A 14,531-nucleotide genomic window follows, 5' to 3' on the forward strand; every position below is an offset into this window, starting at 1 on the left:
GGTCGAAGAGAAATACCTACGGATGTTTATACCGATTGTGGTACCAACTTTGTAGGGACAGAACGTCATCTACAAACTTAATTAGGCCGAGAAAACGAACAAATGGTTGTAGTCAATGAGACCACATGCACACATGCAATTGGCACTTCAACCCGCCGGCAGCGCTTTATTTCGGGGGGGGGGGCTATGGGAAGCGGGGATAAAGTCAGCCAAATTCCATTTAAAACGAGCGATCGGTACACAAGTACTAACCTTTGAGAAATTGGCAACGTTGCTAGCCAGAATTGAAAGTATTTTAAATTCTCGCCCCTTGACACCGTTATCTTCAGACTCGACTGAAAATAATTGCCTCACCTCTGGACATTTTTTAATCGGTCAACCACTCATGGTATTACCCGACTTAGATCTCAGTTTAACCAAACAAAATTGTCTTACTCTATGGAAACTGTTACGCCAAAGTAATCAGCATTTTTGATATCGATGGTCACGTGAATATCTGTCTACGCGACAAGTCAGAGCCAAGTGATCTTCCTTCGGAAAAGATTTGGAGGTAGGGGACGTCGTGATTATCAAAACTCCAAATGCGCCGCCGACCGTATGGCCAACAGATCGTATAACCGAGATTCATCCGGGCCAAGATGGTGTTGTCCGTGGGGTCACCATAAAAACTGCGAAAGGGATCTTCAAACGTCCGGCCGTTCAACTGGTCAAACTTCCAATCAATGGTTGATTTTCATTCTTTCCTTTGATATATATCTTAAAATGTGTAAACAACCCGTTTTTGTGACCTGTATGCTCTCGTCACGGTATTTTATTAATATTATTATTGTGTTCTATTTTTTTTTTGTTTCCCAATCACTCTTCATATTGTCACATTATATAATGTTAACTGTAATACGCGGCTCGTCTTCAACCAATTTCAACCATCCAGAGATTGTAGGACAGGCCTTCAATGGTGGGAGAATGTTCGGAAAGAGATATGCCGATATGGCGAAAATTACAGATAACAATGACCTTGCGACGGATATTTAAATCGGCTGTCGCCGTATATTACATCAAAATTACTTATTATTATCAAAGGCAGTTGTGCCGGTGTGCCCGTGCGTAACATACACACATGCTGAATCGCCTAGTTCCGTATATTACGGGCGGGATTTCGGGTATTATTACGTTATACGCATTACGACGATCGTGATTTTTTATTATTATATGGTACGTAATGTGTGTAACCATTTTTGTTTTAATCATGTTATATTATACCTATTCAATTATTAAAGATGGGTGATTATTAATGAATTTCATATTTTATAATACATTGTCTCTTATACGTATATAGTGAGCGTATCGCACGTACGTGATACGGTGCTAGTGCGTTGTAATCACCGCTCTTACCGACGTTTTTGTATACTATTGTGTAGTGTATTGCTGTACTTTGGATGATGGTGAAATGGTGATGTTGGTCAACATCGGATGAGCGGCGATATCGATGTCATATGCAGTCGGGTATCGTTATAATTATTATACAATATTTATATATATATATTCAATATTCATTGATCTAAGATCAGTTGTTATTATTAATATCATTAGTCTCCAATTTTGTGAATTATTATTATTATTATTATACATATATTTCTGAGACCGGTCCGTTAGGGAAATTATTATTATACATGATGTGAGCGGCGTGACCGCAAATATATATATATATATATATTTCTTATATTGAAAACCTCATTATATTATATGTAAAAAATACACAGTTTTCTATTGTCATCTAATTAAAAGTGTAATTTTTATGCGTACATATTTAACCTGAAAGACTCGGTAAGCGTGGTGGTCGATGATATATCAACTATAGGGAGACTTGATATCATCGCCAAACAAGTATTTGTAACTAATAAATTCATAAAAAATTATTTTTAACATGAAAACGACTGAAATAGAGATATGTAAAAAAAAAAACAAAATTATTAACTTAATTTTTCTTAAATAAAAAAAAATTTAGTAAATTAATAGTTAAGTTAATGAAAATTCAAACGTAACTAATTAAATTAAAAAGTTAATTTATTTTAACTTTTTAATTTAACTTTAACTTTTAAACTCGTTAATGCCCAGCTTTGGTTATAAGTGGTATACACTGTTTGTTTTAGGGGTTAATTATATGACATTGTGCAATCGCCTACATCAGTGGCAAATCCAGAATTTTTTAGGGGGGAGGGTACACACTGTCTAAAATGCTACCATATACACTACCTACTACCAAAAAATAAAAATAATTAAACTAAATATTTAATGTTTTTAATGCAAATCATTTATTTATATTTTCAGTCAGTCATTAAGTTAATATATATATGTACAATGTACATAATAATAAATACTAATTTCATAATAAAAGCGGGTGTTTTAGTCCAAACAAAATTATAAGTGTATAAAAACAACAGTAACAATAAATTATTGTATAAAATTATTTTGACCAATCTGCAAGTTGCAATTTTATTGGTGCTTTTTTGTGACATATTGTAGTATGATTTCATGTATACGAATAAATATAAACCTTTAAAACAAAAAATAGTAAATACGGTCAACTCCTCGATACGCCACTGGCCTACATAAAACGTCTCATACCAAGTGTCAACAACTGTTGCTTGGCGCTTATAATACAAAATAGTTATTTATTTATGCTTTAGTTTTAATAATAACTCAGTTTAAAATATTGTGTAATATGTGATATTAGTATAGTATAGTATACTATACTTATATTATTTAAAAATCAAAAAAATTTATCGATTCTACATGAATGCTTTTTATCTATGCATATGGGTCTGAAAAATAAAATAAATATGGCATTGACATCATATTAAGTTTAACATAATATATATTACATGGTAAATTGGGTTCCGAAAAAAATGCTAGTACGTTTATCTTATTTATTTTTAAATCTAATCATCTTTATTAGAAGTTAAATTTTATAAATTTTATATAAATAATAAATATTGTAAAATCAGTATAAATTAAAAATATATTTTATTTCTATTATAATAATTAAATTCAATTATATGTGTTTTTTATAATATTATGTTCTCAGTAAAAACTCAAATGATAAATATTTTAAAAACTCAAATCGGATAATCGTATTAAAAATGTATTTTTTATTTTAAAGTGAGTCATGAACATTTCAAAGTTATAGTACTTTACATAGCTATAACTCACTTTAAAATCATAATATCAATAAAATCATATGATATTTTCTAGATAATATTCTTACCTTTAAATTTGATAAAACGTAAATTTACTCTAATAATAAAGCTAACATTACAAAATTTGTTCTGCCGAACGCAAATTTGCTATGATATACGTTAGTAAGGCAGAGACAACACACGCGTGTATAACGTGCTCTTATGAGGATGTCAGCGCACTGTTTGTTTTCTCTCTCTGGCCAATGTGCAATATAGACAAAATGTAGAACCACTTTTTCTCGAGTAGTCTTAGAGTAAAATCAACCATTAACGGTAGAGAATAATATTCTTGAGGGTATGACATTATCGATTTATCTATATATTTTCTCAAAACAATTTAAACATCATTTACATTTAAATTTATTTTTATTTTGAAAGTTGAATAGGTACAAAATCAAATAAAAATTAAATATAAAACCGATATGTCATTCCCTCAAAATTATTATTATCTATATAGATTTTGTCATTAGTGATTTTTACTCTATAAGATTACTCAACTCATAAAAAAAACAATTTTAAGTGAAAATGTTTTATCTATGTTGTACGTGGTCTGAGAGAGAAAACAAATATTACACTGAAATTCTCTGGTGTGATGTTCTCTATCGAGCGTACTTTTTTGTTTTTGTTTTGCGCTTCTTATATTACATATGGTTGTGACTGTACTTTTAATAGTTCGTCAAAAAAATTAAAAATATTAGTACAAAGGCTGTAAAAGCGTTGGTTTAGTATAGGATGATATGATTCGCAACTACGTACGGTGGTATTCGCAAATTCAGACCAAGTATTTTGGGTAAATGTAGCATCAGATGAGATATAAGTGCCTTGCATAATATAATCGTAAATTTGCTGTAATTTGATAGTATGGCCATTATATATTCTACAAAACATTATTGTTAACTTATTCGGGTCTTAGAAATGCAAAACCAAAAAAAATATTTTAAAAATTGCTTTTTTTTGTTTTTAAACTTTTGTATGAGTTTACTAAACTATATGCTCTCGTCCCGAATATATAATCAGGATCCAACTTGCCTACTACCTTTTTATTCCCGAGACTCAACTTACCGCTTTCAAAATGTATACAAATTATCGCAGACCCATTTTACCCAGCCCCATATTACAGTGACCCACACATAGACATCTACCGCATAGCCTATTACTTAATCACCTTTTTGTTATTATCATAACTCGTTCCTGTACAATATGATTGCTGTAGCAGTTGTAACAACCAGTGTCGTTTTAATAACCTATTAGTTAATGATAAATAAATTAATGAACAATTACAGGGATAATATGTGAAATGTCCAACATTTTTTTGTATTTTAAAGCACAGTTTAATAGTCACAAAATATAAAATTAGTATCTCTTAAAGGTAACTTATATAAACCTGAACACAAAAACTTAAATGTTAATAAACGCGTTATAATTGGAAAATAATATGAAATTGTTTTCTTAGATTGTAATAATGCAGTAAACTTAAAATAGGTAATATTATTTATAATTATAACCAACATATAGATAAATAATATTCAATACAGTATTGAAAAGGAAATGTTATACATTTAAGTGAACATAATATATATACTTTATTATAGGAAGGTATAATATAATAAATTAATCATGCCGACTATCTAAAGTACATAAAATAATATTTAACTATTTTCCTAACAACGAGTATGTATGACTATTATTAGGAACTGATTAAATATATATATATATATATAACTGATTATTAGGTACTGGTTAAAAAAAAAAAAAATTTATATGTTTAAACTATAATATATATGATGTTTCATAATTATATAATAAAACATTACGTGGAATGACTGTGCATAATTTTGAAAGTTATTTGATTACCTACGACGTTACCTTTAGAGGCATTTGCCGTTTGGAACGAATAAAATTCCGGTTTGTAATAATTATAATATTTATAATAATAATAATAATAATAATAATAATAGTAATAGTATAATAATGATGATATTTATAATAATAATAATAATAATAATAATAAGATGATGATAATAATAGTAAAATTATTACGTGACACGAACAAATAATAATAATAATATATTATGAAGTATAGCAATATTATCTAAAATTGTATTATTCTTTTTTTCTCTTATGATGTATAATAATATTTAAAATTTTGTATTTATGACTAAAATGCAACGCGATCCGCCGTTGCGCTCCGCTTAGAATAAGTTCAAACTCTGAAGTTTGTTGACTAGATCTCTTCTGAACCGTCTGATTGAATTGCTGATGTATGAAAAGTTGTTTTGATAGTCATTGGTCGGTAGTAGACCGGCCCGTGTGCATGACTCGCAGCAGAACTTCTTGTAGTACGGATGATTACAGTAGGATCCTTTCACGATCAAAGAACAATTGGCGAAAAACCGACTGTCTGTACAGTTTGGAGGAATATACATACCTATAAAAGCAAAACGAAAAGCGCTATTATTTACTTTCAAATTGTTTGGTACATTTTAATATTATTTTGCTAATGCCTACACTACCATGACATAATTAGGATCGAAACGACTAAAATTGATAATTATTACCAACATTACGATTACCTACGTATTAATATTTTTTGATGAATAATTTAAAATTAATTATAATTTTTTATCGATAAAAGGCGTTAACAGATGTAGAGCTCCTTAAAATTTGCAATCGTTACGCCGTTTAAAGACAACCACTAACAAATGTTTACCGTCAAACGTGTTCAATTTAAATATACAGTGAAAACTCTTTATAACGAAGCTGAAGGGACCAAGAGATTTCTTTCGTTTTCGTAATTCAGAGGGTTTAAAATAAAAAACAAAATTTTTGTTAGAAATTACGTTTATAATAAAACGAATATATTTGATATCGATAATAATAGTATTATTACGATATCGAGAGTAAATAATGAAAGAACGTAATCGTTCTTGGAAATGTCTGCATTTTTGCCGATTATTTTTATAAATCATAATACTTAACAGGTATATTGTGTTATGAAACATAAAATATTGTTTCGTTATTGAGAATGACTATACGTTGTAGATAATTAATTGACTAATGGGTTATAAAGCAAACCAACCATTATTATTTATTATATAATGTTTACGTTATATAGAGTTTTTCGTTGTAAAGAATTTCGTTATAAAGAGTTTTCACTGTGTTCGTTTTCCGGCCAAGCTCATTACTGCGATGCACGTATAAATTAATTTAATGCAATCTCGTCAACTGCGATGGATTTTCAAATTCAGTAAACAAATATCAAACTCCCTCCCGTACAAGGCTAATTAACCTCTCTCGATCCCTTCCACCACACTGCCCTGTTACGCATTTTTTTTTAAAAATCGTGCAAATGTAATTTACTATTATTATTATTGTTATATGGCATTGTGTATTATGCTGTCTGTAGCTATGGCGTTATGAACTACTGTACGTACCTTCTATTGTAATGTTTACGGTTTTCTCATCGGAGCTGTACGAGTTGTACGCTTCACATTTATAAGAACCCGAATCCGAAGCATTCGTACGGATGACGACCAACTTGTTTTCTAGGAAAAAAAAATAACCATGTTCAAGCGCGATATATAGTATGCTCATTATGCCCATTTGCATAATTCAAAACAATCGCCGTGGCGCTGTTTGTGGTAGGCGCACAACGCTTACCGGTCGCCTGAGTCCGTTCATTGTTCCTTAGTATTTGCCCGTCTTTGTACCAGGTCACAGTGGGTATCGGATAACCGTCCACCGAACAAGGAATCGTCAGGTCCGAACCGACGGCGATCGTTGTGGCTGGTAAAGATATGTTAACTCGTACGGGGACTGCGCCAGAAAAATATTCAATTAAAATCATTGCGACACGATATTATATCAGTTTTTAGACTAATCGAAAATGTCCAAACATTTTGTTCGATTGTTTTTGATTTCTATTTGTCCCTACACTTGTATACACCGATTGTTAGCATCGAGATAAATATTTAAAAATTCGAAAATTGTATGAATTCCCGTAACATCATACATACTAATGAAATAGGTGCCAAATACATGACAAAAAAAAAAAAAAAAAGAAAAAAAAGATTATCATATTAAATGACCGTAAAATACCGAAAATATAAAATATATTCCGTTCAAATTATTCAAATTCTCGGAACTAATAATTCATTAGTATAATGATAAATAATAAACAGTCGTTCAATGTGTACAATATGCAATAATTTCCATAACCAACAGCTCAAAAAATTAATTTTGTTAGGTGTAGTGTTTTTCCTACACATATTCAATAAATTATTTAAAAAGATATCTATGCCGTTAAAATGTATTACTATAATAGTCGTTAACTATTTGTTATGACATCGATCTGTTAAAGTTAGACTAATACTACAATAAAAACTAATATTAGTTATCTAAAAGCAACGATTTAGTATTTTAAAATCAATTATATATGATAACACCAAGAAATAACACGAGTATTAGTAACAGGAAACCAAATGCAATAGTAGGCGATACACGAGTAATAGGTATCATCCATGTAAGTATTAAGTATTTACTACTGAAATGTATGAAGTATATACTATTATGCAGTGGACCATTTTCGTTTTAATTTTATAACTAAAGCAATGTCATAATGGTGAGTAAAAGTCCACCATTGAAAAAATATTTGTATAAAATAATGATCACGTATCTACTATTTGTTATGACAAAATAAAAAATTACCGTTTTTCCCGTGTGATGAGCGTCTGTACTAAAAATGAAATACCGCTACTAGTCATCGATCTAGTTTGAAAGTAAAATATATATAACCAGATTTTGGAACCCAAGGTTATATACAGCGCGTTTCACTTAAATAGTAATATAAGGTAGTACAGCGGGAAGATTATAGATTAAAATGGGGGATTTTTGAGGAAGACAGAGAGAGAATATTAAAATACATAATATTTTATGTGAATTTTAAAATGTTCCCCCTTTCCGCGTGTCTTACACAATGACGTTAATATTTGTTTAAATGGTAACACTATACAATACTACTTATTGTTTATTGGACAGAAAAATTTGACTTGTTTAATGTAAAAAAAATTATTACTGTAATTATAGGGCATGTACAATATTTTGAAATTAAATAATAACAAATAATAATTTCTATCAGTGCACTAATTAGTAACAGCGCAATATGACTTACATTTGGCACATAATTCGTATTTTAGTATCCTCTGTCTTCCTAAAAACTTTCTAATGTTAATACGACATATTTAGTGTTTTATTATGTCGCTGGCTAAAATTCCGTGTTACCTAATGTTTAAGTGCAAACGGAACATACTGCATACCTACTATATAGTGATAACGCGATTTACCCACTAGCTATGTCTCTGGATGTGAAAAATGTAACACATGATTGGTTTTGAAGGTTGAAATAAGCAGACGGATATATTATACGTATGCCATGGAATTTCAACGTTCGCAGCAAAGGCACTGCTATGAGGGAGGGGAGGGTGGAGGGCACTTACCAGTGAAGACCTTTTGCTGTGACGGCTGTGTGGTCTCGACGTCGGTGTGTTGTGGGGTGACCGTTCTGAAGATGGGCGGTGGTCTGGTGAGCCTGACGACGGTCGGCTTGAGTCGGATCACGTCACCGGTACCCGGGTGCCTGGGCGGTGGCACCAGGTACGGGTTGTACGGATAGTCGGCGGAAGTGCCGTGCGCCTGGAGCGTGACGCTCCACGAAGACGCCCGACCGATTCCGTTGTACACCTGACACGTGTACGGGCCGAGCACGTTGATCGTTACCATCCGGATGTACAACGAATGGTCGTTGCGCTGTTCGAACGTCTCGGACGTCATCGGCAACATCCGGTCGGCCCGCCACCAAGTGACGATAGGACGCGGCCAGCCGACTGCGTAACACTGCAGCACAGTGGGATTGTTGAGCGCGACGATCACGGCAGTGCTCTCCTCGCCGATAACGTTTGCGGGTCGTGGGATCGGGTCTGCACGACGGCAGGGACGACGAGTGCGGGTACGAGAAGTAGAAGTAGAAGAACAAGAAGAACGTGAAGATGAAGAAGAACATCAACCAACGGTGCAAAAACACATGCAAACATCGAGTGTAAGTTAAAGTAAGCGTAGTGGCCAGTGCTCGAATTGGTGAATGTTTGTTAGGGAAGGGGGGAAAGGAGCCCTTCTATTATTATTTTTTCATTCTCCAACAATTTTTTTTTTTTACTGGAACAGGGAAAACCGCTCTGATGTCTGACTTAATTTTTATTCAATTATGTGTTTAAATTTCTGTCAATAATACTGCTGCATATTTATCTACTGTCAATAAATTAATCGGAAAAATGTAATGAATTTACAATATTTTTGGTTTTAGTTATACTATACTATGTGCCTATGTAGTTTGTTTATGTGGTAACTCGCCTGTTGACGGTTTTTTACCGTTTTTATTTTATTATATTCATAATATCATAACGATCTCTCTCTCTCTCCTGCTGAACACAATGATAATTCTATCATATTAATATATTGTTTATTTTAGAACTTCATATACGGGTTGAGCCCTTATGTACATTAAACGTAAGAATGACATGTATGTATGGTTCATCATTTTTAGATATTAATCATCATTGTTTTTATTTTTTTTTAACTAAATTTATGATTTGAGAAGAACATAAAATCACGTACACTAACATAAATTATATTTTTAGATTTTTAATTCATAAATATGCAGTAGATGTGTGGTATTTAAAAAAATGTAGTGGAGCCTGTGTAAAATAATAAAGCATATGGGATAGAATTTTTATAATATCAGGTTGAGCTAATTTACTTGATTTTTTCCAATTCGAGCACCGGTAATAGTGTTATGGTGATTATAAATTATTAATCATCATGGTGCGATATGCGAAGAATTCGTAAGCGTTATATTCGTAATAATATGAGTATAATATCATTATTACACTATGTGTTTGACAATTCTCTATTTTTTGCGTGCAGTGCAAATTTTAGAAGACGCCGTATCAGCATTTGTAGTATTTGACTTTCAATCAAATTATGTGCATTATTTAAACGTTCGTAAATCTTATAACTCGTTTTAAAATTACAATGTCGAAAATAATCTCCACAAACTCACGGTTAATGTCGTTACATCTAAATTGCATAATAGGTTTATCCGCTCTAATAAATTAAAACTAATGAAACAATACTTTAATTGCTAAAAATAGCTAAAACGTAAATTTGCTTTTTCATACCTAACCAACAGTGATTACAAATGCCAGTGAAGCGTCTTCTAAAAAGTGCATTAACATTTTTCAAATAACTCTCACTGTAGAATTTAAAAAACCAGTGTTTAGTACTATTGAAAAAAAAACGAAATAAATGTACGTTTTACGATACGAATAGCAGAACATATACTTGTGTCATGCCTTGTAGTTGGACGTGAATCCATAAAACGCAAAGTTTCGTCAAGTCGGTTTATATTTATATACTTTACCGGCTTTTACTCGAAAGACATGACATTGTAATAGAAAAAAACTTGTCTACATATAGTAGAATAGTTGATATTATGTACGAGTAAAGACAGACTACCAACGAAAACATGTATGTAATCTAATATTTCAAAATAAAGCGTATAGATATTAAATGCAAAAACAAGGAATCTCGTACCTTTGACCGTTAAGTAGACCTCTTTTCTGATTGGTTCGCCGATACCGTTGCTAGCCATACAAATATACACTCCTGAATCGTATTTGTATAGCCCAACTATCTGTAACGTACCATCGGCAAACAGTTTGTAATGACCACCCGATCCGTCGATCTGAAACACGAATACACCTACACTCAATATAAATGCATAATGATAACATAATCTGATTGTCAATTTTAATGATTTTTTTTTATGGTTAGTCCTATTCTCGAAGTAATCGCAAAATGAACATGCATTTTTATTGAATCATAAACTGAAAATATTTTATACTGTGCAGGTACCACCACTATTGCGTATCCCGAAAACCCACACAAGACAAATTGTTTTTAAAAGATTTAAGAAGGCGTACGAATTATTTTATTTTAAAATTTACCAAACTTGAAGACATTTTGATTTAAACTTTCTGAATTTCTGGTGCTGTAATGACTAACCTCGTAAACTGAATAAGCAAGTGAGTGGGATTTTGGATTTGCATAAATGAACGATTTTATAACAATTTTTATGGATTTATCGCATTTGACTGCAGTTGCAAGACATATTTTCTATTCACATTGAGATAGTGGAATTCTAAAGTATTATTACCAGTGTGGTGTTCTTCTGCCAAACGATCGTCGGTGTAGGATTACCAATAACTACGCATCTGAGAGTGGCGTAGTTGCCTTCATCGGCCTCTACGTTGGAATCGGCTGTGACGATTTGCGGAGGTGATTCTGTTGGCACACGCAAAATACGTATTAGAAATAAATGAAATTTTATAATTCGTTATTTGTGTTTTTCATAGTCAAGCTTACACATTACACCCACATCTTTGTGTGTGTGTGTGTGTGTGTATGTGTGTGCTTAATATATTTTCCATTTTCTTTCCTTTACAAATAATTAAAATGTCGACTTGACTTTTTTACTTATATAAATTAATATATTTTATGTTATTCCAAAGTATTATACTTTTGAAATTAATTCTTTGCCATTGGACAGACAAATTTTGACTAGTCGCTTTAGCCTTAAGGCCAATATTGTGTACGCCACTGCTCTTAGTATGAATGATAAACATATAAATAATTGCAAAATCTCTTGTAACTAATTAACGTGCAACGTTTGGTAAGTAGGAACATATATACCTTTTTCTTGCATAATCGCAGTGGTCGTCGATGCAGTCGTCGTTGAGGTGGACTGTTGTGGACGCAAACAGAAAGTACCACAACCGTTATAACAACACTTATCGTCTCCCACACAATCAGCATCTGTTCTACACTGTTCGGCGCAGTCGCTCTGGTAAACGGCAAGCTGAGGACATTCTCCTGGCTTGAAAACTACAAACAAAATAAGCATACATTGGTTAAATCCATTATAAAATGGTTATTTAACGAAATTGTATGTTCAATATATATTTTTATCATTAAGTTAAAATACGAATCATTATTGTTAAATAAAATACTAGAAAAATATAATAATGCAGATAAGTATACGTATAACAATTTGACTGAATATTTTTTTACCTAAATTATTTTTAACTATAAATATTAACATAATTAATAATTTTTAGCAAAAATATTAGTGAATATTAATATATTTAAAATAAATCTAAAGGTATTATTCTAATATTTATACTTATAGTAAGATTAACATTTTTATTTGATATCTTAGTGGAAGTTAATTTAATTACAACTCAATAATTTATTTTAGTTGACTTACTAAAATTGTATTTATTTTTATGAACTTTATTACCTGGTCTACAGGTGGCCTTATATTTCGAATCTCCGTTGTCTGACGTAATAACGTCCACTATACATTGATAATCTGCAGGACAAACCGATTTCTGATCGGGTCCTGGCAAGCAAGGATTATAACATCGACAGTCTTCACAACCAACAGCATTAACCCAATGTTCAAGTCCGTACGGACATCTTGTTGCTTCTTCGGATAATTGTTTACAACGTAATTTCCCTGCTTCACAAATGTCTGTAGATATTTGTGGTTCTTCTGGTTTTATAGTTCGTGGTTCCTGTTCAATTTTATTTGCTGTCGAACAATCAAACACAAACAAGTTTAATCGTGTTTTGTTAAAAGTAAAAGCCGTTGTATTTTTTTATTTACCATTTGGATCAATATATGGGTAGCAGATTCGTTCACATTCTTCAACCGATTGGAATTTATTAGCATTTCCTTCACAGCCACTATAAGCAAAAGATTCACATCGTCTTGTGGATGTTTTAAAGTACCACATATCAATCTATAGTAAAATAGCGTAGAAAAATAATAAATTAAAATATTTAGTTTATAAGTAATAAGGTACAAGGTTATATTACAGTTTGAAGACAAGGACCGGGGTCGAGTGGAATTAGACAAACGTCACTTGGTCGTGTTTGGGCTATTATTGGTGAAGCAACTGTTGTTACAACATTTTGTACACAACGGGATTCACAGGATTGTCGGTCATTAAAGCGATTAGAGTTTCCTTGACATCCACCATATCGGAATTGGAAGCATCTATCACTATTTTTATCGTAATACCATTGTCTGAAATCTCCTCTACACGGTCCTTCTACTCTTGGCAATTGACATAGATCTAGAAAGGAAAATTAAAAAATATTATTATTTATTATATACATACTACTTTATTTAACTAATTATTTTATTAAGCCATTGCTACCACTCTACCAGTTACAAATAAGTTATTTTTATTTTCATTACCTTGTGCTTCGAAACACTGTCGTTCACATTCTTGTTTAGAATCAAAGCGGTTGTCATTACCTCCGCAGCCACCGTACATGAATTGTTTGCAAACGCCGTCTTGTCTATCATAGAAATATTTAGAAGACATATTGCTACAGTTACCGCGGTCTTGGGACAAGAAGCATTTGTCTGTAAATTTTATTAAAAAATAATCGTTGTTTACGTTATTCTCTTTTTTTTTATATTGAAAATATACCTTTTGAAAATTGAGGAGGTGCTAAAGTTGTAATACGACTAGAGTCGATACATTTATTTTCACAACTATATTGTGTTTCGAAATTATTTTCATTTCCACCACAACCACCATAGTAAAATTGCTTACAACGACCATCCAAAGAGTTAAAGTACCAACGATTTACGTAGTCATGACATTCACCAACAAGAGCGGGTAATTTACATGTATCAAGTTCTGAAATTTCATTGGATTTTTTAATTTTTCTTCTAACAATTTATTAAAAATACAATACATTTAACCATTATAATGGCTTACTTCTCTTAGATGGACATTTCTTTTCACAAGACTCTTGCGTCTCATAATTGTTAGCATTGGCACCACAACCAGTATAATAGAAAGGTTTACATGCGTTTTCATTATTATCAAAATACCACCTTGGTATCTTCTTATCACAGTTTTTATCACCCCGAGCAACAGTCATCAAACATTCTTCTAAATAATTACCAAACCCACATGCATTTTATGTTAGTAGCAAACAATGTCTTAATAATTAAATAGGTATTAATATTATTTTATATTTAATTTAAACACAATATTATTTTATTAAATTCAAAATTGTTAGAACAAATCAACATAGCAATACAGTGCTAAAGACTTCATAAGTTAAGAAAGATAGTACATCCCAAGTCCATTCTTATTT

The 14,531-nt window shown here is 31.7% G+C and overlaps 1 protein-coding gene across 3 annotated transcripts in view; it reads right to left on the bottom strand.

Moving 5' to 3' along the window:
* Positions 1 to 4,780: 4,780 nt before the first annotated feature.
* LOC113557039 (papilin) overlaps positions 4,781 to 14,531 on the bottom strand; it is a 48,620-nt gene continuing 38,869 nt past the window's right edge. The window contains exons 29-41 of one of the 3 annotated variants that reach the window (XM_026962316.1): positions 14,147 to 14,323; positions 13,853 to 14,065; positions 13,615 to 13,785; positions 13,230 to 13,489; positions 13,018 to 13,153; positions 12,649 to 12,942; positions 12,042 to 12,233; positions 11,506 to 11,633; positions 10,884 to 11,034; positions 8,732 to 9,211; positions 6,897 to 7,052; positions 6,671 to 6,781; positions 4,781 to 5,664 (exon numbers count right to left, since the gene is read on the bottom strand). In XM_026962316.1, coding sequence (XP_026818117.1) covers positions 5,429 to 5,664; positions 6,671 to 6,781; positions 6,897 to 7,052; positions 8,732 to 9,211; positions 10,884 to 11,034; positions 11,506 to 11,633; positions 12,042 to 12,233; positions 12,649 to 12,942; positions 13,018 to 13,153; positions 13,230 to 13,489; positions 13,615 to 13,785; positions 13,853 to 14,065; positions 14,147 to 14,323 — 2,705 coding nt within the window. In that variant the 3' untranslated portion in view covers positions 4,781 to 5,428. The remainder of the gene's footprint in view (positions 5,665 to 6,670; positions 6,782 to 6,896; positions 7,053 to 8,731; positions 9,212 to 10,883; positions 11,035 to 11,505; positions 11,634 to 12,041; positions 12,234 to 12,648; positions 12,943 to 13,017; positions 13,154 to 13,229; positions 13,490 to 13,614; positions 13,786 to 13,852; positions 14,066 to 14,146; positions 14,324 to 14,531) is intronic. The other 2 variants (XM_026962317.1, XM_026962318.1) reach the window with 2 other exon arrangements.

This window comes from Rhopalosiphum maidis, chromosome 3 (assembly GCF_003676215.2).
Source record: "Rhopalosiphum maidis isolate BTI-1 chromosome 3, ASM367621v3, whole genome shotgun sequence".
Lineage (NCBI taxonomy): Eukaryota > Metazoa > Arthropoda > Insecta > Hemiptera > Aphididae > Rhopalosiphum > Rhopalosiphum maidis.